The sequence below is a fragment of the Pelobates fuscus genome, chromosome 11, assembly GCF_036172605.1.
Source record: "Pelobates fuscus isolate aPelFus1 chromosome 11, aPelFus1.pri, whole genome shotgun sequence".
Taxonomy (NCBI): domain Eukaryota; kingdom Metazoa; phylum Chordata; class Amphibia; order Anura; family Pelobatidae; genus Pelobates; species Pelobates fuscus.
In genome coordinates this window covers 48,715,035-48,742,325 of record NC_086327.1, presented here as the reverse complement: position 1 = coordinate 48,742,325, position 27,291 = coordinate 48,715,035, and the positions used below count along the sequence as shown (strand labels likewise).

General features: G+C 37.3%; 1 protein-coding gene across 1 annotated transcript in view; it reads left to right on the top strand.

The window, feature by feature from the left end:
- Positions 1–13,079, top strand: part of LOC134577368 (G-protein coupled receptor family C group 5 member C-like) — an 80,736-nt gene extending 67,657 nt beyond the window's left edge. Inside the window, exons 2-4 of the mRNA XM_063436079.1 lie at positions 10,540–11,619; positions 12,270–12,334; positions 12,447–13,079. Of these exons, the coding sequence (XP_063292149.1) occupies positions 10,557–11,619; positions 12,270–12,334; positions 12,447–12,500 (1,182 nt within the window). The 5' untranslated portion in view covers positions 10,540–10,556 and the 3' untranslated portion in view covers positions 12,501–13,079. The remainder of the gene's footprint in view (positions 1–10,539; positions 11,620–12,269; positions 12,335–12,446) is intronic.
- The last annotated feature ends 14,212 nt before the right edge of the window (positions 13,080–27,291 follow it).

Below are 27,291 nucleotides of genomic sequence, written 5' to 3'. Positions count from 1 at the left end.
ACTTAAAGTGACACTATAGGGACCCAGACCACTTCAGCTCATTGTCCCAGCACCCTTAAACCTGAACATGCAATTATTGCAATTTTTAATAGACTGCAATAATTGTCTGCTAGGGTTAACTCCTTCTCTAGTGGCTGTCTACCAGACAGCCACTAGAGGGACTTCTGGGTGGTTAGAGGATTTTTGGTTACCTAAATGATGCTGGACGTTCTCACACTAGGCATCTTACAAGAGAAGAGATTCTGATTAAAAGGACACTCCACTGCCCACATACAAAATAAATAAAAGTCACTGAATGAATGAATGAATGAAAACTTGCATGCATTTAAATAGGCATTTTTTTTTCATTGGAGTTGTATCTAAAATTAGCTTGCAAAAACTGCAAATCGTTTGCTTGCAGCCTTTGCCAGCCCTCCTATTCTAACCTTGCCCATACTTTCTGTGGTTGTCTAATTACAGACTTTTCCATGCAGCTGAATGAGACGTCTTTGGGCAGACTAGATGGGCCGAATGGTTCTTATCTGCCGTCACATTCTATGTTTGCAAGGCAGGTGCTCTTGAGTTCTATGCAAATAAGCTAACCAAACCATGAAGTAACAGGACCACTTGTCTGCTTGAAAGGCAAGAAGGGGTGTAACCAGTATAAATTATAAAAGTGTACATTTCTATAGATAATCTACACTATTTCCAAAATGAAAAAAGAGGACACACTCTTCAATCATAAAGCTTTTCAGAAAGCTAAAGTGCTTGAGGGGTCTGGAGTGTCCCTTGAATATCTGAATTTCAACAATTTATCAACCATTACCAAATTCATAGTTAAAGAATTATTGTATATTTTCCATCTATGCTGCAGACATAGATTTCAAATATACATAGACTGTAATACAACTGGGATATTACTTATTCAACATGATGAATTTTAACTAGCTATTTCACTCTTATATAAAACATAAATATTAATCATATATCACAAAGAATTAGAAAAAGAAAAGTACTGTAATATAATATATAAAAATAAAACAAGTGCACACTCTTACAGCTAAGTATAATCAGGCTCAACACTTAAGTGGAGGGTTCCCTTAACCTTCACGAATAGTTACATGCAAAGAACAAATATAAGTGGAGCACTGAGATACCTGTACAAACGATAATCAGATGTATATTGGTGGGACCGTATTTACAATGTCCTGTAAATAATAAACAACCAAATCATAGTGCAGACATGTGTAATAAAAATAAGAAGTAGCACAGAAATTATGTAAATTTCCAACTCACAAATATAGAGCCAAAAGGTCACATGCGTTCCACGAAGACGGAGTAGGAAGCCAATCAGGTGATTGACGCATAGACGCACGCATCACCCAGCCACGTGTGCGTTCCACGGACCGGACTTCCGGAAACGTCGAGGTCGGCAAGAACGTGCGTGTCATACGTGCGTTCCACCGAGTGGATGCCCGCCCTCACAGATGCCGGTAATAGACTAATTAGGGACCTATAAAAGAGGAAATGTTTGTATTTGTATTTTCACACCAACTGAGGAAGCCAGTTCGCTGGCGAAACGCGTTTTGGACTTATTTCAAGGATTTATTTTATGTAAACTTGATTCAGTAGAAACTTTTAAGTTATTTTATTTGTAAATTTTATTGAATAAATTACATTTTGATCATTCTTGGAGACCTTCCTGCCTACATCTCTACTTTTACATTTGGGAGTGGAAGAAACCAGGAGGAGATAAAGAGAGGGTAGTGGATCCCCTTTTAAAGATCCCAAGGCGTCTATCACTAGAGCCAGGTGACCTTTTGGCTCTATATTTGTGAGTTGGAAATTTACATAATTTCTGTGCTACTTCTTATTTTTATTACACATGTCTGCACTATGATTTGGTTGTTTATTATTTACAGGACATTGTAAATACGGTCCCACCAATATACATCTGATTATCGTTTGTACAGGTATCTCAGTGCTCCACTTATATTTGTTCTTTGCATGTAATATATAAAAATGTTCACCATCAGATCTCTGCCTAATAAATTAAATTGACAATCTGATAATAATGAAAAGGAATGCTGATTGTTAAAAATCTGATCATGGTCTTAACCTTTTGGGCAGGGTTTATAGGAAGGGTTAGAGTCATAGGATGTGTAAAAGATGTGGGGTTGACTGAGAATGCCCCTAGAGCGGGGTAGTGGACATCAGAACACACTCTAACCACAGAAAATATTGCCTAAGTCCACAAAGCGAAGACGGGCATTCTGCATCTCAATACACGGAAAAACATATATCTTGTCTTTCACCCTGCAGCTTCCAAAATCACCCAGGGATTTCTTATACCACATTCTCTGACTTGTCTAACAACTTGGCACAATCGTTCTACATAACATTCAATTAATTGACTCTGAACTTTCCTTCAAGGACAACATTCTTTTGAATCTTATAAAACATAATTACTGTTCTCACAAATTTCTGCCTGACTTCTCCCATGCTAATATTGTCACTTAAAAAAAAAAAAACTTTCACTGTGAGCTGCTGTTCCATATATCAAAAACGTAAACATTTACATAGAATTTCTGAACATCTTCCCTTTTTTTTGTTACAAATGCTGCTTGCAATTCCTATCCTATATCTATTTACACTATCCTTTCTCATTACACACTAGCTTCTTTCAGCCTTAGAAAAATGGAGATGGGGTGTGGGGGGTGATTTCTGCTGCTTGTGATCGGAGACACACAAATCCACTCTCACTCTTATCAAACATTCATTTTCACTCATATTTTATTTGACTACAGCAGCTTTGTAAACTTTTGGGATTTCCCACTTTTGTCTCATCCTGGAAGCATATATTAGCAAGCAGTGTGCAACCAAACTGAAAATGGAAGGTATCAGGTTAAAAATAGCCATTTACTTTAAACAACGTCTAACAATATACACCTTAGTGGGTGGGCTTAGATCTGCATAGATGATACCTAACCTGATTTTCCTAAAACCATGGAAAGTCTATTGCTTTCCTATAATACTGGAAATGGCGAGGCTGGATTATGTGCTTTTCCTAAAACATTGGAAAAGCCCCATGCTGTGTCTCTTTGTTCCACCCACGTTTCAGTATTCTGGGGGTAATCCCCCTCCGGGAGGCACACAAAAATAAACCAGTTATGCCCTCACCGGTCGTTATTTAGCCAGAATTCCAGACGCAGCCCCCAAGACTGTTTGAACATACTCCTAGATGATCACCAGACCACTGCCATGGAATTATTATAGCATAGTTCTAGCCAGACTGTGCCAAGCCCCAAGTACTTGGCGACACTCTTAAGAGACCATACAACAGAGTCAATTCAGAAAAATGTCCGCTGTTTATTAAACAGAACAAAGGTTTTATAATGACACGCAATAACAAGAAGTCTACGGGCAGTATAATTAATTATTAATCAAATATTGACAACTATTATGAACAAGCATGTGCAAACAGCATGGTGAAAGCATATAACAAATCATATCTAGGGGGATGTAACAGGTGTAATCTTAGAATAAGAAGATTAGGCAGTGGCATACCTACCACGGTCTCAGACATCGCAACTGCGAACAGACCCGTCACTCCAGGAGACCTACATCCTCTGCGATTGTAGGCTGCATTTACTTCAAGTCTGGTGCATCGACACAACGCACTGGGGGACCGGCGGGAGGCGAGCACTGTTAAATAGTATGGGTGCTAATAACCCTTTCCCTCTCACACAGTCAAATAATCCAGTTATTCTTTGAGAATCAAGCTTCATTACAGTGAGCAATAACAGAACAAATAATGCTCATGAACAAGGTCTGATTATTGTAATATCTGTTTGCTATGATGCTATTTGTCATTCACCTATACTTATCATAATACTGGTCAACTTATTTAAATCATCACCAAGCAGTCTTGGAGGCATCATAAACCATGTGGCCAAAGATAAAGTGTTTTATGGATATTAACAGATCCCTGAGATGACATTACATCTCTACTTACAACGGGGAATCCCAGGTATCAATCAATACATGGGGCTCACCTCTGTCAGTTGGGGCCATTTCTACTGGTCCTGGACTGACAGATGAGCTATATGTAGCGTTCCAAGTGAGAGCTGCAGATAGCTCTTTAAATTGAGATTTGACCCATAGGCTGGAAGACAATGTGAGCAGGGTTAAATCCCTGCTCACATCAGGTGACCCAGGTGTCCCTTTAAAGTTGAGTACAAGCAGGCACAGTGTAACTCCACACTCTGTGCATGTTTCTAGTGCGCAAATCACAGCACAAAAATGTCTAATGATGCACTTATGCTGCACTTTCATGGAACAGTTTGCTAGTGTTAACAAAAACAGGACAACAGGGAACAAATCTGTAATGGTGGGACAGTAAATCAAATTTGAGACTGCCCTGCAGAAAAGGATTGAGACCCCACAGGACCCTAAGCAGGTTACAAGTTTACCCCTCCCCCCTAATTCTTCATATAGGGCTGGTTCATGCGGCCAAGCAAACTCATGATTTAACCCTTGGACCATCGACGGCTGCCTAGCGTTGCCTTATGGTTAATCCAGCTGTGTTGCTTTGCTGGATTCTGGACAGTTGGGATTCTTGTAATATGAACAAGATGACCTTTAAAGCAGTATGATCTTTATATTGTTTAGCACATGCTCCAAATAGAGGGTCGTATAAATAGCAGTGTAAGGGACAAGAACTTTGTGGTATCCAATAGTGTTCATTTAAAAGAGGTGTGCCGGACCTAACCATTTTTTTCATTTATTTGCATAATTTTCTTCAAGATGATAGCTGGTATAAAGTTATGAGAATTGTAATATGACTCAGTGAAGGACAGGCAACATTGCCACCCTGCAGGCCACTAGCAAAAAGTAACAATGGGCTACACACTACAGAGCCATTCTTCTATTGATTGAAAACAGCAGGAGGTGAGTTTTTGCTTGGGTTTAGTAGTCTGTGATCTCAATCCTCTGAAAACAGGACTGGTCACCTGTGATATTTCCCAGAAGACTGAAATGTCTGGAGCCAAACTGGCTGGCAGACTATGATCATTGTGTATGGTCCCCCAGGAGGTGTTTGAATAGTGAAGTAAGACAGTGCTTAAGAAATTAATCACAGGTGCAGGTTGTCTTTGGAGTTGTGTGAGAAAAAGTCTCCACCTATAAAATCTGAACAGGTGTATGTGACTCATACCGGAATTTGCAATTCTATTGTCTATTCAACAAAAGCCATGGCTATGAATAAAAAAATAAGTAATGTATGGTTTAATTTTCACCAGGGCCAGTATGAGAATGCATACAGTTTAGCATACTGTATTGAGGTCCTCCAAAGAACGTATTATAGATACTGTAGCTTGATATTACAAATTTGTCCCCGGGAACAGAAACAAAACCATACAACGCATTAATCAGAATTAAAATGACAACAGTTAGTAATGGTAATTATTATCAGGAATGTTTACTGATATCACTGATGTCATTCTTCGGATGTTTTACGGGTTTAGATTTGTGTATATTTAAATAAATTTAAAAAATATATATTTTGAACGGAAAAGTTAATAGTCTATGTTTATAATTGTCTACAATTTCTAATAACGATTGTTTACATGTTGCCCATTCAGAATATTTTTTTTTATGTTTTTTTAGGTTACATATTAAAACAGCTGACAGTTCTTAAAGGTAACTAATATTTTATTTACTTTTCATTTAAATTTGAAAAAAAAGTAGTTTTTTTTTAAGGTGTGAATAATAAATGTAAAAGCAGAAATTCGTTTAATCCTGCAGCTTGGTCTTGGCTCCCTGTCAGTAATTTCTGACAGTAAGATCTGCTCTATGTACCTGACAGTCAGCAGAAAAAAATCATACAGAGAAGAGGAGAAATTAAACATATTTCTGTTTCTACTACTCATGGGCAGTGTTTTCTTGTCTGAATTGGATTGTAATGTTGATCGCTAAAGCTATAATATACCTTTAAAAAAAATAAAAAAAATAATCTCATTAAAAAAAGCTTAAACAAGTTTTATTCAGTGGTTGAAATGCCAAAAAAATATGTATTTTATTAAAGACATCTTAGATGGAAGAATTGTTTAGTGAATCAAGCAATAAGAACTTACCAAGGAAAGAAATGTTGTAAATGTATGTGGCCTTTATTTTATCCCTTATGGAAATTAGAAGACTTAGGCACAGCAAAAAAATTAGCTGTGTCCAAATCAATTTGTCCAAAATTATATTTTTTAGTTTCGGGTGAATTGGGTTTTATCCATGTTGGTTTTCATTTCGTATTAAATTTTGTATATGGGTGGAATTTAGGAAAACAATTTAAACAAAAAAATTGTGGAATGAATGCGCCTATTAGAGTTCTGCAATATGTATAAAAAATGTATAAAATATATATTTATAGTTTGCTGTAGGCTGATAAGGGCATTACCATGCTATTTCGATCACAGTTCAAGTGAAAAGTAACCAATAGAGGGGGGGGGGGGAAGAAGAGCAGTAAAATAAAAAATAAAATCTATATATTTTAATATTATTTATTTATTAAAATACATAAATTATAAATATAGATTGATTTATTTTTTAACTGCTCATCCTTTTTTCCCCTCTGTTTATCGGTTCCTTACGTGAATTCAATTAAAAATGTTTTGGCTGTTCCCTACACATCAATCAGACAGAACTCCTAATCACGAATTAAAACGAAAAGGCTTGTTCATATCTCATTTAATTTGTTCTGTGAATTTGTCATCTGGTGAATCAGAGTTATGGAATATCAAATGACTTGCAGGAAGTTTAGACTGGTTGCAATTCTCTTAAAGGAGAGAGAGAGATATATCTCCTTTAATTATAATTAAAATCTCCCTCCATAATTATAAACTACTTTAAACAAATGAAACAGCATATGGTCATAAAACAAATTCCTTATTGTGTGAAATAAGAAGATTGCTATTGATGGAAACCAATACAGTGGTTATAGTGCCTGGTGTCCCCTACTGTTAAATCAAGAGCATTATGAAACAGAATGATGCTTAAGTAATGTCCACATGTGCGTATCGCACTGCTTCTCCTCTGGTCCTTGGCTAATGAAGAAGCATACGTTCGGGCACCTGACAGTCTCAGTCCACCACTGGCTACAATTGCACCACTGGCTCGTACATACAATTTTCAAGTTGTACTGGAAAAATGGAGGTTTGTAAAAGGCTGACGATCTCAATCTATCACTGTGTCCCACCGCTGCCCAAGTGAAGTGCCAAAGGAGAGGCATCACGACAGGACCCTGGGATGACTACTTCTGTGCCACACCATTGTAAAACTGAATAACACTGGAAAGTAAGGTAGCGCCTAAGGACCATAGGCACCATAACCACTTAATTGAATGTGGTTATGGTGTCCAGAGTGAGGCTTTAAGCCAAAATGTGCAATTCACTTAGCAATATATCTTTATGAATAAACCCCACAGGGTATGTCTGGTTTCTTCTTCATTAGCTTAGGGCCAGCATGAGAATTTATTTAGCATTATAATTTTAGCAGTTTGGCATACTGGAATGAGGTTCTCTAAAAAACTAATTATTGATACTGTAGCATTATTATAACACAATTTGCCCTGGACACAGAAACGAGACCATACAATGCATTTGCAGAATTAAATGGGCAACAATTAACAGCAGCTATGTCTTTTTGATAAACATTTGCTTAGTAAAAATAAAATATTCTAATCCTAGTCTCACTTTATTAAGAAACTCCAAACTCCCACCATAGGTAAGTTTATTGTCCTGGTAATTAGCTTTATCACTATGTTAATTTGTTTTCACTGGGATTCAAACCAACCTACAAAATCTTCCATTGGCTGCTTTGACTTTCAACTCCCTATAAGTAACCTTCAGCAGTCAGGTAGACAATATAGCATTCACCAGTCTGAAGCAGAGAATCAGAAAGTGAACATTGGACTCATCAAGACCTTTCTATGTGACTTATTCTAGTGATTGGATCAACCCTGCTTTTGGGATTACTAAACATTTGAAGAGAAACGCCAGTATTCTGATAGTAAGTACATATATACTAATTGTAGTTAGGAAATTACTTTTCTTGAAAAATTTTTTTTCATAAGTAGGTCTATTTACGTCTCAACTTTGGATGTGTGCAGGTAATATGACATATCTGTCATATATATATATATATATATATATATATATGTGTGTGTGTGTGTGTTTGTTGGCCTCTGGTCAGCGAATTGATTGAGGTGGAGTGTTATGTATGATGTTATTAATTGCTCATTTTTATTTTGCAATAAGTAGTTTTAGTGTATTTTTCATAATAGAGTTTGGAATGGTCATGGTTCATTTTATCTAGTTATTTTAAATCAGGCAAGAAAGTCTATCTTTCCACGTATTTTATCCATTTGTTCCACAGGATAAAGAAGTTATTCATGAATAAAATTATTGTTGATTTATAAAATGCATTGGCTTATACTGTAGCCGCATTATTTATTTAGTATTATTTTAACTGAACTAGAAGATAAAACTGCAGATTTAGAACAGTTTAAAACATAAAATGCTAACAATATCATCCTGTTTCATTACTCTGGGATAAAACTGATAACTATTCTACAACATTGTAATATGATATAAAAGTAATTTATTTTAATTTACAACATAACTTTCTAAAATACAATAAAATGTTTGTGATAGAACACTGTCCTGCTTTGACTAAAAAGAGCAAAATAAATAAATACATAAATAATATCGCCATGCCCATGGCAAACATAGATCATGATAGATAAACAGAGAGTTTGTATAATGGTATATATGCATACATAATCAGGTTGTAACCATTTATTTTCTTTTATATGTATATCATTAACGTTTTTTATGTGGACATAAATTTAAGATACATGGTGTATAATTTGAAAAAAACAAATTCAGAAGAAGATTAAAGTCAAATATCTCTAAGCTCTAAGCAGCTGACTAGGATACTTAAGCAGTTTTTGGACAGTAGGTAAAGACTGAAAATCCAGTTCATAGACCTGTGATGGTGCACGTCATTCAGTTGGATTGTCCAGTTTCTGCCAAAAGTAACAGATATGAATGTTGTAAAATTGCACAAATAATAGCCTTTTGGCCCCTTCTTTCAAAAAGCTCAATAATCATTTTTATTAGTATCATTTGACTTCACATGAATTGTCTACAGCAGGTTCCCCCCAAGATGTTCATGGCCTACAAATCCCATAATTGTTTAAATCATGTTCAGCACCATTTGGATGGGCTATGTTTTGAGATCTCTGGTCTACAGTATGGCACACATGGATTGCTATATTAAAGTGTTTATTTTATATAGTATCTTGCTAATTATGTCTTTGTTTCATTTTTATACTGTTAATTATTAATTTGTAAAGAGATTTCAAGTGGTTGTTTCTTGTGTTCCGTCTGGCATGTGATTGCATGTGTGCTATATGCAAGTACTTAAATTTATTGCAATTATTTCTCACACGGGTCACTTAGCACTCCCACTGAGATTTCTTTAAATAGATTTATACTTATGTACCAGCAAGTCCCCTGCGTAGGAGGTGAGATTTACCTTGGGCTCTATGATATAATATTTGTGTAGCTATTGAATGCCTGAACCTAGTTACATGTAACTCAGTAATTGCTAATCTTGTCATCTGTGTTATTTGAAACCTACAATTATTTTAATGCTCAGCTGTCTTTAGCATGGACATCTAAAAGTTTGGTACCCAGCTCTTGGTAAACTACATCTCTATAGCATTAACAACTATAGACCAGGTATGGCCTTGAGGCCAGTCCTGGTCTATAGTGTTTAATGCTATATGTAAATAAGTGAAGCCCCTTTTTTGGGGTTCTGATCCGTATCTGGTTTTAGATTGTTTTATAAATTATTTGGAGTTTGGGGCAGTTTAAAAAGGGGTCATTCACTGTTCTTAATGACTATCCCATGACATCAGCAGTCAAGATCTGTAAAGTGTAAGTTTTGCGCATAGACTGACCTTTCTGGTTAGTTTCATTCATGCACTCCCTTAGCAAATAGTCCAGAAAAATGGTCTTAGCTAATTAGCCCTAGGTATTTCCTAATAGAAAATATTCTAGGGCAGCCAGTGGAGATCTTTAAAATAAATAAATGTCTAGCTGTATTCTGGAGCGAGATGTTACGACAGGGTGAGGGATGGGGGATGGAATGGGGGCCAGGTTAATACCAAATTTCAAGTAAATCACATCACAGGAAAATACAAAGAAATTCCCCATAATTAAACAAATTTCTTTTTTTTTGTTAAATTTAAGGCAATTTAAAAATTTGATTAAGCATTACTATCACTGATATGGAAACTTTTCTTTAACTCTGATATATCTTTTTTTTTTATCTCTTTAGCTTTTATTATTTGCTTCATTTTAAATTTGAAGAAGCCATTTTTAAAATATTTTAATGTCTGTTTAGGTATTTATTTGTGTTTTGTTAGATCCAAAGTAATCTGTAAAAAAGCAAATAATGGAAAATGGCATTTTAATCATCTAATTTTCTTCTTTTTTTTTACAGCAATACTATACCTGACAATGGCAAGCAGATACCTTTTGTTTATCGCATTGCTGAACTTCATGAAAGCTGGTTCCACTCAGAATCTCACAACCTCAGTTCCAGGCTTGCAGAAAATCTCGGTTATGCCAAAAGGATGTGGACATGATATCAAATCAATGTACTTTGTACTTTGTGATTTGAATGCAACATGGGGAATTATAATTGAAGCCGTGGCAGCCTTAGGAATAGTTTTCACCTTTGTGCTATTATTGATATTTTTGGCATTGGCTCCATCAGTTATTCGGGATGAACGCAAAGGTTCCTTAGCCATTAATGCTATGTTTTTAGTAGGTGTCTTTGGCCTTTTTGCTTTAGTTTTTTCCTTTCTCATTGCACCTACTGCTGTGATATGTGAGTGCCGCAGATTTTTATTTGGAGTTCTATTTGCTATGTGCTTTTCATGTTTGGTGGCACATTCAGTCAGGCTTAACTACCTGTTGTTTCAAAATCGTGGACCTGGTGGGTGCTTGATATTTTTTTTGGCCCTTGGACTTTTCATGGTAGAGGCTATAATAAATGTTGCGTGGCTTCCCATCACAAATGTACGTCACAATCTTTTGTCTCCATCTCAGCCTGACAGCCCCTGTAATATTACCAACCAGGACTTTGTGACTGCATTGGTCTATGTGATGTTCCTCATACTGGCCTCACTATTTATTCCTTGCCCAGTGTTCTTTGGACATTATCTACAATGGAAGCGCCATGGAAAATACATTGCTTTAACAGCATTTTCTTCTCTTGTTATCTGGATAACGTGGATTGTGATGTACATCTATGGAGTTGAACAATTAGGTTACATGAAAAATTGGGATGATTTTATCCTGGCAGTTGCTTTAATAGTAAATGGCTGGGTGTTCATTTTGTTTTACATTATCCCAGAGCTAGTAGAAATGACCAAGACCGGTTACCATTATGAAGAGGACAACCTAAACATAATGAAACGATTCTCTGAGTCTCCACCAGCCATTATGATTGAAGACAAGGCATTCTGTATGGGTATTCCAGACGTTAATGAGGAAATAAACAAAAAAAAAACACAAGGTGAGTTTTGCTAAAAATAATCTTTAACAGTGCTGGGACTCTTCTTGTTTACTTCCCCCACTATTTCCACTTTTTCTAGGGTTAGGGTTAGAATAGTAATTGAGTGAAGCTAAACTAGTTCTTAAACCTAATTTTAAACCTCACCGTAATCCTGAATGTCCTCTTATCTGCCTTCCACTATTTATTTTCTTGGGGTTAGGGGTAGAATAATAATTGAGTAAAGCTAACGGTTAAACGATTTTAAAACAGTTAAAATTCAAAACATAAAATTCAAAAGAAAATTAGGGTTAGGAACTAATTTAGCCCCGAATTATTATTCTAACCATAACCCTAGAAATAGCACAAATAGTGCAGGGCAGATAACAGGAAAACCCTAGAAATAATCATAGAAAAAGTGGAAGACTTCAATATATAAACAGCAAGCCCTCCATGCTCGTTGCATGTAAAAACAAGAAAACTAAGGGAACATGTAAAAAAAAAAAAAAAAAAAAAAAATACAAATAAAGACATATAAAAGTGGCTGGGGTTGGCCATAAAGATGTTTTCTTAAGTAAGCAGGGAACGAGCCGTGAGCACATCCTTGTGATGATGTTAGTTACTGACAATTTATTCAATATAATTCTAAGTATTATTTTTTATTTCTTTCCAAGGCCTTTCTATTTCTCCTTATAGCAACTACACTGGAATTTATCCTACGCTGCCTTTGTACCCATCAGTAAGTACACACCTTTATTTAAGCTAGCACATACTTAGTTCTTATACTTGAAAAAATTACAATAATGTGTTAATAGCTTTGCTTCTATTAAATTAATATATATTTTCCCTAGGAAATGGAAACTGTAAACCACATCCACCTACCTAGAATTTCGATGGAACCATAGAGATTACCTCTGTAGACGCGGGACCCCAGCAGTAACAAGTGATCAGACCGAGAAGATATCAACATCTAAGACTTTGGTTGGAGGGTTAAGCTGTTCTGAGTTCACTTTGTACACTTGCTGCATCCGGTGGGACCCAAAGTAAAGCAGTGAAATTTATTTTATCAATCCTGATACCACAGTTTTAACAAGATTGCCGATCACCTCTTTTCTCCATGAATATTTGATACGATGATTACATTTGAATTATTTTCAGTTCTTGCTGTTTTCTCTACTTGCCAGTATGTCCCCCAAGGTTTTATCAACCAGCCTGTTAAAAATTTAGAAGAACAAGTGTTTACTTGGTGAACACAGTGTAACAAATTTCGTGTTAACTCCAAATCCAAAAGGGGTGTTTAAATCAGCCAGTTTTGAGTGCAAGGAAGTTAATTACTTGACAGTAGAGCAGACTTTCTGATAGTGTAAAATATACAAATTACATATTCAGTATTTCTCTATCCTTATTAAACATTTGCTAATTGGACACCACCTAGCCATAATTATAATGCTTGTTTATGTTACATGGTATTGTAATTTTGCCTAAGTAGCAAATCTACAACCCTAATGGTTTTGTTGTACTGGTGGTTAAAAATAAATAAAAAAAAATAAAAAATAAAGGTTCACATAGCAAAAACTAGTACTGTAGCTATATTATACGTTTGAACATTAAATATTTATTTTACATCTTTTAAACAGATGATGATTCATTTTTTAAAAATTTTGCCTGACAATGCACCTATGTATATTGGAAAATGCTGTATTATACTCAATGATTTGACAAATGTATACATTGCTGGCTATGTACATGAATAAATATATTTTTTGTTTTTTATATTATAAAACAACTCTCTTGTGTTTTTTTTTTAAAGAGGTAGAGGTACAATAAAGGGACACTATAGTCACCTGAACAACTTTAGCTTAATGAAGCAGTTTTGGTGTATAGAAAATGCCCCTGCAGCCTCACTGCTCAATCATCTGCCATTTAGGAGTTAAATCCCTTTGTTTATGAACCCTAGTCACACCTCCCTGCATGTGACCTTGCACAGCCTTCCATAAACACTTCCTGTAAATAGAGCCCTATTTAGGCTTTCTTTATTGCAAGTTTTGTTTAATTAAGATTTTCTTATCCCCTGCTATGTTAATAGTTTGCTAGACCCTGCAAGAGCCTCCTGTGTGTGATTAAAGTTCAATTTAGAGATTGAGATACAATTATTTAAGGTAAATTACATCTGTTTGAAAGTGAAACCAGTTTTTTTTTCATGCAGGCTCTGTCAATCATAGCCAGGGGAGGTGTGGCTAGGGCTGCATAAACAGAAACAAAGTGATTTAACTCCTAAACGACAGTGAATTGAGCAGTGAAATTGCAGGGGAATGATCTATACACTAAAACTGCTTTATTTAGCTAAAGTAATTTAGGTGACTATAGTGTTCCTTTAAGTAGCTTTTCGAGCATAATAACTAAACACTCAATTTTGAACATGATAATCAAAATTTAGTAAAATGGCTGAAATTAGACCTTATTGGCAATTCTCATATTTACTTATATAAATTCAGATAATTTATTGAACCTGACCGAATCTATACCATTCAACCACACATACATTCTGAATGTGAAGCATAGAATTCAGACATTTACAAAGCACAGATTTTTAAGAAAATTGGGTCTGAATGCATCTGGTAGGATGCAAATTAGCAAATTTCTATTCACTTCTATTTTGCAGATGAATGATAATTATCAAGACTATTTGCCCATTGGAAGCGCTAAAATTCAATATGCAAATTATTATTATTAATATTATTATTATTATGTTATTTATATAGCGCCATCAAATTCCGCAGCGCTTTACAATGGGTGGACGAAAAGACATGTAGTTGTAACCAGACAAGTTGGACACACAGAAACAGAGGGGTTGAGGACTCTGCTCAATGAGCTTACATGCTAGAGGGAGTGGAGTAAAATGACACAAAAAGGTAAGGATAGTATTAGACTAGTGACAGTTGCAGGAGAGGAATCAGTCCGGAGCTATTAATAGTTCAATTGATACGCTTTTATGAAGAAGTGGGTTTTAAAGATTTTTTGAAGGAGTGGAGACTGGGTGAGCATCTAACGGAGGCGGGAAGCAAGCTCCACAGGAATGGTGCAGCCCTCGAGAAATCTTGAAGGCGACCATCAGAGGTGGGATAGTTAATTACGAGTGACCAGACCCCACAACAATAGTTGGATTACGAGTGACTGAACCCCACAACAAGAGCCAAGAGCACGCCTCCACCCCAGTGACTGAAATGGGGTGAAAAAATCAGACTTTGGGACCCTATCATTATTAGCAACAAGATCCTCTAAAATATTTAGAGAGAAATAGCACTTACAATTACATAATTTGTAACAGTTTCACTTTAATGCTTAATATTTGCAGTTAATTTACCAACACAGTGTAGATATTGCTGTGAGTGCAGTGTTTTAATACAGAGGTTTCAGGTTCAAAGCTTAATGTTTTGGGTTAATTTTGCAGTTGAGAGTTAGTTGAGGCTCTAAGCCAATCAGTAGCTCACCATTGATAAGTGTTTCTTTTTTATCAATGGGGAGCTACTGACTGGCTTAGTGCAGGGGTTCCCAATCCTTGGGTACGCATACCCCTAGAGGTACAATTCAGTACTCCATGAGGTACGCGAAAAAAAAAAAATGGTAATGGCAGTGGTGCAACCGCATTGCACGGATTGGTTCCACAAGGTGAGAAGGTCCATTGGGTGGCCCATGCACTCAGGGCCACACGATGGACATGTGCAATAAAAGGCCCAGTCTCGCTATTAACTTGTATGGAGTGCTGGGAGGAAGTGAGACGGTCACTTTAACCCAGCTGTAACATACCAAGCTGCGCGGGAAAGAGCTGTGAACGGGGTGAGGATTGGGAGAAGAGATAGCCCTCAACTCACAGCAGCCCCAGCCAGCAGAAGCCATCCAAAAAGTATGTGTATGTGTTTTCGGTGTCAATATGTATGTATGCAGTGTTTGAATCTGAGTGTTTGTGTATGTGTCAGTGTATCTGTATGTCTGTGCATTTGTATGTCTATATCTCTGTTGGTATCTGTATATTTGTGTGTGTGTCAGTGTATGTATCTCTGTTCGTGTCAATGCGTGAATCTGTATGTCTGTGTATGTGTCAGTGTGTGTATCTGTATGTCTTTGTATCTGTGTGTTTGTCAGTGTGCGTGTGTGTATTTCTGTGTTTCTGTGTGTGGGTCAGTGTGTGTATCTGTTTGTAAGTCTGTATGTCTGTATTCATGTGTGTGTGAGTGTGTCTGTATGTCTTTGTGCCAGTGTGTGCATCTGTATGTCTGAGTATCTGTGTGTGTTGTGGGGATATTTATGGGATAATAATAGTAAACAGTTGAGAATTGCCCACTATTTAAATTCTCAGATCCCAAAGATCGTTATCGTGTAAGTGAAATGTATTCCATATAAATAAAAATCACAATTTGTTATAAAAATAGATACAATTTATTGAGACAATTTACATAATAATAATAATATGTAACATGCGTGATAATAATCAATGAATATTCAGTATAACATAGTATGCAATACAATATGGTAATGTAAAAACATCTCCCAATGGCTAACACAGTCTTAATTGTCAAGACAATGATTTATGATAGCACTTCACAGAGAAACGAAAGTGAAACTTACACACAGACACAGAGCTTGCAGCTTATGGCCATAAAACTTTAGCTGACCGTTATAATAACCCTTTCAATGCTGGTTAGACCATTTCTAAATATCAAAATCTGATCGTGATTTATCCAGTCATATATCATGCTATAGAAAATTTTAATTAATTTAGATTAATTAAATGAAACCAGTATAATTACCAGTTGAGTAGACATTCTCATCTGATGAGTAGGTAGTCTCAGGAACTGAATAGATGTGTGATTGGTGTGTAAGAAATTCTAAGTGCCCTGGAGTGGATATCTGTCTGCATTGCCCCCGACTGCTCACCTCTTGCTTCTTTGCTTCCTTTGCATTCCTATCTCTTCCCTTTGTCTTAACTAAAGGGAAAATTCACTAGGTGATGGACCAATAGAAAACTGTTGGTGTGGTTACCTTCCAGATAGCAATTTAAGTATTTGGAGTATTTGGAAAGAGTTAACTTTTCCTGGTGGCTATTTTGACATCATTTAGCTTATTTTTATGGTTATCTATAACTTACGTTTTCTGTCAGTTCAAGAGTTTCTTTGAGTTTTGTCCAGACTATGTGTCTGGCAAATTCTGCTATCATTTCTAATATGACAGTTATAACTAAGTATGACCCCTAAACTTACAATGGGACGTTATACAATATCGAAAGTAAAATTCAATTATTTAATCTTCTCTGTCATAAATGTCTGGGTTTAGAATTGATTATATTCCATTAGCATCTAGACAGTCTGTCCATCCCCCGTTCTCATCTCTTATAAACAGGTTTGTATATACTAAGCATTCCTTTAGCTCTGGCAAAGTGGTTAGTTTTACAGAAAGGATAGAAATCTTGTGTCTTTTGTTAGCTTGAAGATAACAAAATGGAGTCTGCCCTGTTCAGAATGATTCAGGCAATATACCCTTTAATTTCTATCATAGCACAAAATGTCTGCCGATATAATACTCTGACAGTGTCTGTGTGTGCATCTGTATATCTGTGTGTGTGTGTCAGTGTGTGTATCTGCATGTGTGGCAGTGTTTGTATCTTTGTGTCTATACATCTGTATGTGTGTATCTGGATCGGTTTGTTTGTGTATCTGTCAGGGCCAGCCCATCCATAGGTTCCAGTGGGACCATGGCTCCAGGCTGCATTTTGACAGGGGGCGGCATTTTGCCTGCAAACACACAGACATACTACATCCCCAGCACATACACTTCATCCCCAGCACACATACAAAGACACATCTCATTCACAGCACACATACTACATCCCCAGACTAATGGCATACATCCCACAAGACAAATTAACTTTTTTTTATTTTTTTAACCAAGTGAAAAAATACAAAAATAAATAAATACACTACAAACACAAAGATGGTGACAAAATTTCTCTCTAATAGTCCTCTATAGTATTCCTATATTAATAATTGGGTTAGCTTTTTTATTACTTTTACTTTATTCTCCCTTTATTTCCTAATTTATTTCCTAATTTACTACAGCCAGCTTATTTAGCCATTTATCTATATCAACAATCTTTTTTTTCTTCAGATTTCTATTTACACCTCCTTCCATTTTTAATTGTAGGATTAGCTATTTTTTTTTACAATTTCCCAGTTTGGTACTATCTTGCTTCTCCATCTTCTAGATATTGAGATCTTTGCTGCTATTAAAGCATGAGTGAAGAAATATTGCAGATCCAAATTGTATTGGCTAAAATTTAGGTGCAGTATAAGCATTTCAGGAGAGAAGGGGAATTTAGTTCCAGTTATTTCTTGAATTTTACTTAGAAACAATTTCCAAAATTCTTCTATCAGAGGACAGCTCCACCAAATGTGTATCAAATCTCCTACCTCTTTGTCACACCTCCAGCATATGTCTGATATGTTCTGATCCATTTTATTCATGCGGCTGGGGACCAGATAGAGTCTGTTTAATATCTTAAAATGCAACTCCACTAAGTTTAAACATTTAATATGTTTAGCAACTGTTAGCCATGCTTTTTTCCACTCTTTTTTGTCAAACTTTTTTTTTTTTTTTTCAAATCTTTCTCCCATTTCTCTATGGCCGGGAATGCAAGATATTCTTCCCCCTGTCTCAGTATCGAGTTGCACTTTTTTAGTAGATTTATCATATCTTTCGCCTTTATTAAGTTACTTAGTTTACACTTAACTTCAGATTTTTCCTTCTCTAGTACTTTGTTTAAGTAGGTTAATCCTTGTATAATTATATTTTTCACTTTCTGGAAGAGCAAATTTAGTACGTATTTGTTCATATGATTTGAGATTTGATGCTGTCATTAAATCTTCTATAGTTTGTATGCCTGCTTTGGTCCAATTCTTTAAATTTAGATCCTCCATGTTATTTTCCAGTATTAAGATAGGTAAAGTGTTGATAATACGATTTTTGAGTCCCAGATTTTTCCTTATCTTACTCCATAATTCTCTAATATCTTGTAACACCATGCTTTCAGAACTTGGTTGACTATTATCCGAATTCCTTTTTTGAGTGAACCAAAAGAAAATTAACTGATCTTTATTATTTGACATTTCTTTTTCTATTGCATACCATCTCTCTAATTTAGACTCTGTCTGTTGTGAAATAATACAGTGAAAAAGAGTACTCGCTTGGTAGTACTGTTGAATTATTGGAAGTCCTACTCCTCCATGGACTTGATTTATCGCAAAAAGAATTCTTGCCATTCTTGGTTTCTTTGCTTGCCATATAAATTTGGAGAAGGATTGTTGGATCATTAACAGCCAGCTATCGGGTACTCTTAAAGGGAACATTCTAAACAAATACAACCACTTTGGTAGGATATAAGATTTAATAATATTTATACGGCCCCACCATGAAAATTCCAGAGTTCTCCAGTTTTTTTAGGAGCTTATTCATTTTAAGAAGTAATGGGAGAAAATTGATCGCAACTATTTTTTGTGGATCCGTACAAATATTTATTCCCAGATAATTAAATGATTTCTCAACTCAGACAAAATCAAACCTCTTTCTTCTCTCTTTCTTTTCTTCAATATTTACATTACTCACTAAGATAGTTGATTTGTCTGTATTTAGTTTATAACCTAAAACCTGTGAGAATTTTTTTATACTTGTCATAAGATGTGTTATTGATTGTAAAGGATTTTCTAAAGTTAGAATCACATCATCGGCGTAAAGGTTTATTTTTATATTTTCTTTCTTATGATCAAAACCTGAAATTTTCTCTTCTTGTCTAATAGCTGATGCCAGAGGTTCTAAAGATATTACGTAAAGTAGCAGGGATAAGGGACACCCCTGTCTTGTTCCATTGGACAATGAGAACCACTCTGATCTAAAGCCATTTCCCATAATTCTTGCTGTTGGTATGGTGTATAGAGCTGAGATATTCTCGAGAAGTCTTCCCTCCAATTCCAATGCTTGTAGTGATTGCCTCATGAACTCCCAGTTGACCCTGTGGAATGCTTTCTCTGCATCCAATGACAGGGTCAACACGGGAGCTCCCGTCTTCCGTACGGAGTTCAAAATGTCAACTAATCTTCTGATATCATGTGTTGACAACCTACCTGGGACAAACCTCTGGAATAATTTTTTTTTAAACGTTCTGCTATCATGGCCGAGTACAGTTTAATATCAGTGTTTAAAAGAGAGATTGGACGATAGTTCTTTATTTTCTCTACATCCTTTTCTTGCTTAGGGATTGGTACTATATTTGCTTGCAGCAACTCTGCCGGTATGCTATTAGGTGTTACGAAAGAATTGAAGACTTCACTTAAATCTATTTTGATATTATCTCTTAGTAATTTATAAAAGAGGTTGTCAAATCCGTCTGGCCCTGGGGATTTATTCTTTGTTTGTTAATGCAAAAGATCAGTTCTTCTTCTTGAAATACTTTATTCAGCGCCTGTAATTGTGTATGCGTAATTTGGACTGTTAATGTTCCCAAGGAATTCACTAATATTCGCCTTTTTAATTGGATCTTGGATATTATATAATTCCTGATAATAATTCTTGAAGGCTTCTGCTATTTTTTCCGGCCTCAGTAAAGTCTCCCCCTTATGGATGATTTTGGTAATGACTCTTTTCGATTTTTTGTCATTAATGCTTCTGCTCTATTTCCAGTACCATTTCTGCTTAAAGTAGATCAGAGCTTTATTAGCCTTTGCCATTAGATGTTCATTTATTAATTTTTCAGTTTCTGTTATTGAGTTAGTGATACTACTCAATGGATTATTTTTATTTTGGTCAAGTAAGTTATCTAACTTTATATACAGCTGCTAAATTAGCTTTTTTTAAATTTAGTTTACTTTCTTTAGCTGATAAACTTATTAAAAAAAGGCCCCTTATTACTGATTTATATACACACCAGGTCATTGCTGGAGAGACTTCATTATTTCTATTTTCTTTAAAAAAAATAATCTGTTGTTTCTTTATTTTTTTAAGATTATCTTTATTTTTCAGTATCCAGTCTTTCATTCTCCAGTCTGCTCTTGTTCTTTGATGTTGTTCCTTTATATCTAAGATAACCGGGTTGTGATCTGACCAGGTAGTAGCTATTATGAAAACCTTTTTAATTTGACTCGCTAAGTTTCTGTCCCCCAGAAACAAATCAATTCTAGAATATGAACAGAAGGTTTTTAAGAAACAAGAAAAATCCTTTTCTTTCGTGTGGAATATCCTCCAATAATCCAGTAACTCAGCTTGTTTAATCTGTTCTGAAAATGTTTTGGCATTCACCTTCAGGTTTTTATAATTGCTACTTTTTGTTTTAGAGCTCCGATCAAGCTCTACATCAAAAACACAGTTGAAGTCTCCCATAACGATAACTCGGCCCATTTTAACATGTTCAATTTTATTAAGCACTTTTTTAATAAATGTAATTTGTGATTGATTTGGCGCGTATATATTAACTAACGTATATTTTTGGTTATTAATTTCTGCTACCAAAATAATGTATCTGCCTTCTATATCTAATTCCTGATGTAAAATGTTTAAGGAAATACTTCTCGAGAATAAAAAGGCTACACCTCTTTTCTTTTTTTGACTCATAGAGGCGCTAATTATAGTAGGAAAAAACTTAGATTTAAGATTGTTTTTTTCTTGTACTTTCCAATGGGTTTCTTGGAGAGCTGCTATCTGAATTTGTTCCTTTTTTAAAAAATTCAAGGATTGTATATCTTTTAAATTGTGAATTAGTCCCCTGTGCATTGATCGTTGCTAATATTATTTTATGAATCCTACTTCCTTTAATTGGAGGACTAAGAGGTTCACCATCATAACTAACAAACATTTAAAACACAACAAAATTGTACATTTTCAACCTTTTCTTAGGCCTATACCTATGTACCTACTCCCTCCCTTGTCTTTCTCCCTTCCTGGATCTCCCATTGCCTCCAGGGGGGAGCCCTGACAGAAATAGCGAGAGAAAAAAAACGACACTAACTCTCTACTCAATATTGTATATATCCCCTGTAACGGATCACCTGGCACCCCGACTTGGTACCTCCGTTAATGGATGCTCCTAGTGCTTCCTGAGGACTCCAAGCACTCTGGCAGACACCATAATCACCGAATCCGAGAAACCTTTAAATTCTCCCAAGCGTATGAATGCTGTAGACCATTGAATAGGAACCATATGAATAGGCTTGTACTCCTAGCAGTCAACTGGAACAGCATACAATAAATCCTTCCCCCAATAATGAGACGACACATCACTTTGAGGGTAAAACAGGAACTCAGGACTGGCTCATCCAGCCTGGCTTTTATTCACAAACAGGTACATACAGGACACTCCCAGGGGGAGGATGATATTGACCAATCACATGGATGTACCTCCCACACATTTCCTCCCCTTAGATTACCACTTAACCCAATTATACAGTACACACTTTTCCCCAATTCCTGGATGTACCCCAAAAACAGGGGGTACACCTTTAAATCCAGCATCGCTGGATAGCCCTTATTCAGGGGGACAACATATCCAAAATTCAAGTAATTCGGATGAATGGTTCGTGAGATATGGGGTTCCAAAGATTTGACCGACCGCATGGGTAAAGTATCCGAAAACAGTTCCATGCATTTTGGCCCTGCGGTCGGTCACAAACAAGGGAATGAAAACAGGCGAATTGCCTGTGTTATAGAGCCTGGAGAGGGTTTGAATGAATTCCCTTGTTTATGGGGTTCTTTCTACCGAACGGCGGGTCATTCGGTAGTTTCCATACGAATTTCTGGAAGTATGGAGGTCTCAGCGGTGTTTGCCTAGTCAAGTGTCCGATTTTAGTTCCAGACACTCGACGGCAAAACACCGCTGTTCGGTAGTTTAAGATGGCCGCCGCCACGTGTTTGTTTCCCGAATGGCGGCCACCCAGAGGACAAAGACTACATTACACTGATTGCCAATTACCCGTTTGCAACATTGTTGCAAACTGTAATTGGAGGCACACTTATTCCTGGGTGGTCTGGTTGTTCGGTAGTTTCACTCAATATAATGAATGGAGTGATTCTACCGAACAATCAGATGAATGCTGCATACATATCACCCAGGCTAAACTTAACACATGAATACATATACAATATTACAGGCAGCACACTAGAACATGCTTCACAGTCTTAAAGGGACAGTAGTCCCAAAAGTCCCAATGTGTCCATAGATGCTGTTAAAAGGGCCAGTAGCAGCAATATACAGTACAATATGCCCAAATATAAATCTTTAAGTGTACCAATTTTCCAGGGGCCATAGTCAGCAGGTAAGAGGCAGGCAGCCAGGCCCCTCCAATGTCCAGTGGCGAGGTGGGTTCCGCCACATCCCCATTCTCTAAACTCGCAAAAGGTTTCAATACCGAGATCTGCGAGCTAGAGTACTCTCCTTGGCCAGGAGGATTGGTAGTTGTTTGTCCACAAGCAGGAGGGAGAGAAAAAAAATCTTTTCTTTTTACACCTATAGACTTAAACTTAAATGTTTAGTCATAGCCCCTCTTCTTTTCCTTGTTTGTTTCATTTTCAAAACCCTATATTATTAATTAATTTAGTGCTTATATACTTCCATGATATTAAATTTATTTTATGCCTATATCTTTCTCTATTTGTGATTCTAATTATTAGTGCACATGTTTATTTTGTAAATCATTAAATATCAAAAGGAATGCAAAATTAATATTAAGTCCAATTCTCTTCATTTCTATTGTGATCTCTCCTTTCTTTTATCGTTTTAGCCTTTCCTTTTCTCTACAAAAAGTGTTAACTTACTAGTGCAATTCTAATGTTTCTCTCTGTATTACATCTGAGGTGTCTTATATAATATTCTTACTTATTTTCTAATGTGCAAAATAAATAAATAAATAAATAAATAAATAGTGATGTCCCGAACGGTTCGCTGGCGAATACTTCCTGGCGAACATAGCTTGTTCACGTTTGCCACGGATGGCGAACATATGCGATGTTCGGTTCGCCCCCTATTCGTCATCATTGAGTAAACTTTGACCCTGTACCTCACAGTCAGCAGACACATTCCAGCCAATCAGCAGCAGACCCTCCCTCCCAAACCTTCCCACCTCCTAGACAGTATACAATTTAGATTAATTCTGAAGCTGCATTCTTTTTTTTAATTCAGAAGTGTGTTATATTTGAGCATGCTAGGCTGAATGTGCGTATATCATGACTAGTTGCAGTATGAGTATATAGCAGTACATTGTTGTGAAAGATGGCTGTCATGTTTAGGGTGTAGCTTGCACGTTATCAACTGTGTATTTATATCAGCAGCTCCACCACTAGTTATAAATCAAGTGTGAGTCGCCCCATGAGATGAGACTAGTGAATAACATAATACATGAACGGTTAAGGTAAAGGCATGCAAGGAACTACGACAATAAACTCTTTAGGAGGTGAAATAATGACATGCTTAAACGCTTGCTACTTTACGATTAGTTAATGTGCAGAGAGCAGTTCATGTGATCAAAGGCATGGTGTGGAGGATCGGCTATAGTGGGACATGCTTGGCAGGCTGCTGTTTACTGCTTGTGCTCATCTGATCCCTTTGATGAGGTTTGTTGGCAATATGCTAATTTATTGGGATAGCATTCCCCACATAGTGTTCCTGGAGGCTAGAAAGGACTATATGGACTGATATAAAAAAATAACGATTTATTGTAGAGATAAAAAATAATAAAAGCTACTGAGGAAGCTCATACAAGAGTGAAACGCGTTTAGCTGGAGTTTGGACTTTTATACTTGGACTTTCTACCATTTAGCTTATATGCTTTTGAGAAGTCTTAATATTGTTTTTATTATTTTTTATCTCTACAATAAATCGTTATTTTTTTATATCAGTCCATATTGCCAACAAACCTCAGAGCCAGGAATTCAAGGCTCTGTCTAAGGTGAGCATAACCATTACTATCTCACTATTTTGCATACACTATCTGTACAATACCACCTATGAGGTTCTCTCTCTCTGCTTGTTCCATATCTTCGGGAGAACATCTTTTGGGATAAAGGGGTGTGTTGCTGCCTCAAGAGCAAAAAGGAGTCAATTACGGAGCCAATAGCTTATAGGCTCCAACCCACGTGAGTGGTTTCAACCAATTGCTACTATTATTAATTTTTTATTTTTGTAAACCATCTGCACTATATTCTCTCTTTTTGTTGTTTTACTTTGTATGTACATTTGGACACATTGTATCACTATGTTGGAGGGGTGAGTATACCCCCTCATTATTTATATTAATATTCATTATATCGCTCCACTCGCTGGTATATTGTTTATACCTTTTTATTCTTATAAGTATTGTAATTTGCTCAGACCACCACTTCTGATGATGTCAGCAGACAGTCAGTTCAGAGGCAGAGCCAGGAGCTGCAGACTTGAATACAAGTAAGATTTTACTATATTTAGGGAGGCAAGAAGGGGCCAGGGTGATGGTTTTAACATAATAGGGTCAGAAATACATGATTGTGTTCCTGACCCTATAGTGCTCCTTTAAGAACGAGTATGTGAAGAGTAGTTAAGGTTTCCATCATTCTTGGAAAAGAATACCAGCCTTAATCATTTGTATAATTAATTAGTTAAGCGTGACATCACATGATGTAAATCACAAGGAGTGACATCAGAGAAAATTCTGTAAAATCACCAACAAACTACTCAGTTTGATTCTGCTGTATAGATGGATTGCTCCCAGTGTCTCCCTGTCTCACAGTGTCTCAGTCTCGCAAGTCACCCAGTGTCTCAGTGTCCCTATGTATCACAGTGTCAGTGTCCCCATGTCACCCAGTCCCCTTGTCTCCCACTTTCTCAGTTTCCCCAGTAAAATACCAGTCAGGTGACAAACCTAAGAGTAGTTTGTGTGTAAAAAAAAATAAAAAAATGCGCGTAGTCTTATCCCGACACACTGGAAACAACCCACGGCCCCGACGCTGAGAGAGTGGCTAGCCAGAGTGGAGGACATCAGACAGATCGAGGAGCTGATCCTCTCAGCGGCCGGACGTATACAGCGCTACCACGACACCTGGTACCACTGGCTAAGATGGCTCGCCTCCCCCTCCGGGACCGGAGGAGACACGCAACCCCCGGGATCAAATACGAGGCCCCCCCTGCCGGAGGGCCCAGACAGGAGCGACGGAACATCGGAGGCAGTCCCGACGGAAGGACGGATCCGAAATGAGCACGCCGATGCCGGGCCCAGGGACGGGGGGAGCTGGGACGCGGACACAGGCCCGGGAGCCCGAAGCCCACACCCCACCTCTCACACCCAGGCACACCCAAACTAATTCCTGGTCACCCCCCGCCATCGCTACCTCCCCTTCACTCCCCCCCTACTACCCCTGACCGCACGTCACCCCCTGCCAGAGTGACAACGCTGAGCACGAGAACCACCTGTGACACCTGACACACAAGACTCCTCCCTCACACACCTGACTGAGGCCGACACAAGCCACACGCCAGGTAACGAAAGGGGGCCCTGTCAGGGAAGCAAAGCAAACACACACTACAGAACCCCGGCGACAGACCCCTTACCACACACCACGGACCAACCTGCTACCTGAGGTCCCCAATACCCATGACTCCACGCTACAGGCGACTGTAACTGAAGGGATACCTCGACCCACATCTCCCTGCTGCCCACAGGCCGCCCTCCCTCCTCCAGAGCAGACCCCGTGTTCCAAACATGGAACATCAGAACACCACATACCCCACCTTATGGGGCATCACCCACCGCAACAAACCTCTATCACACACCATACCGCACCAATACCCACTCCTACGCAGATGACATCCTCACCACAAGCAGTCAGTGGCAAACAGACGTCGGACCCTATACATACACTGCGAGGTGACATACTATTGTAAAACCTCAAACGAGCGTCAGCCCCGAATGTCACAGACATAGTAATACCCTCTGTATGACTCACTGTAACATGCAATTGCAAAGTCTACTGCTACTTGGGAGGCACATGATAGCCTTCCTTAATGTATATACAACTTACGCAAAAACAGGCAGCGCTCCTCATTATACGTAATTGCTACAAGCTCACTAGATAATAAGCTTCTGGTCCTTATCCTTATCCTCGCTACTCCCGAGCTAAACTCATCAATGTTTCTATGAACCAAGCAACTCACTAAACTATGTACAAGTTTCTTTCCTACCACAAATATGCTCGTACACTTGTAACCAATGCGCTTGTTAAGGCTGTTGTGGCCATACAAGAAATGTTGTGATCTTTCATGCACCATAAAAATAAAAAAAAATATTGGAATAAAAAAAAAAAAAAAATATATATATATTTTTTTTTTTAAATGGGCCTATTCCATGGGCCTGGGCCTGGAGCTGCAGCTCCATCAGCCCCTATGTTAATCAGGCCCTGTTCACACGTGTGCGTTTCAGGGCCTGCCAGGGCACAGTGTCACACCAGTAGAACTCATATCTGGTGTAACAGTAGTGTACATTTTAAAAAAAATACAGGGGGCTTGTTGTCACCTTTCGGGGACCCTTGGTGTTGTACGTGACTGGGTGGAGGAAGAGACCTTCAATGACATCAGTGAGGACAAGGAACGGGACATGGCTAACTTGGTATCCAACCTTGTGCAAATGGGGAGTT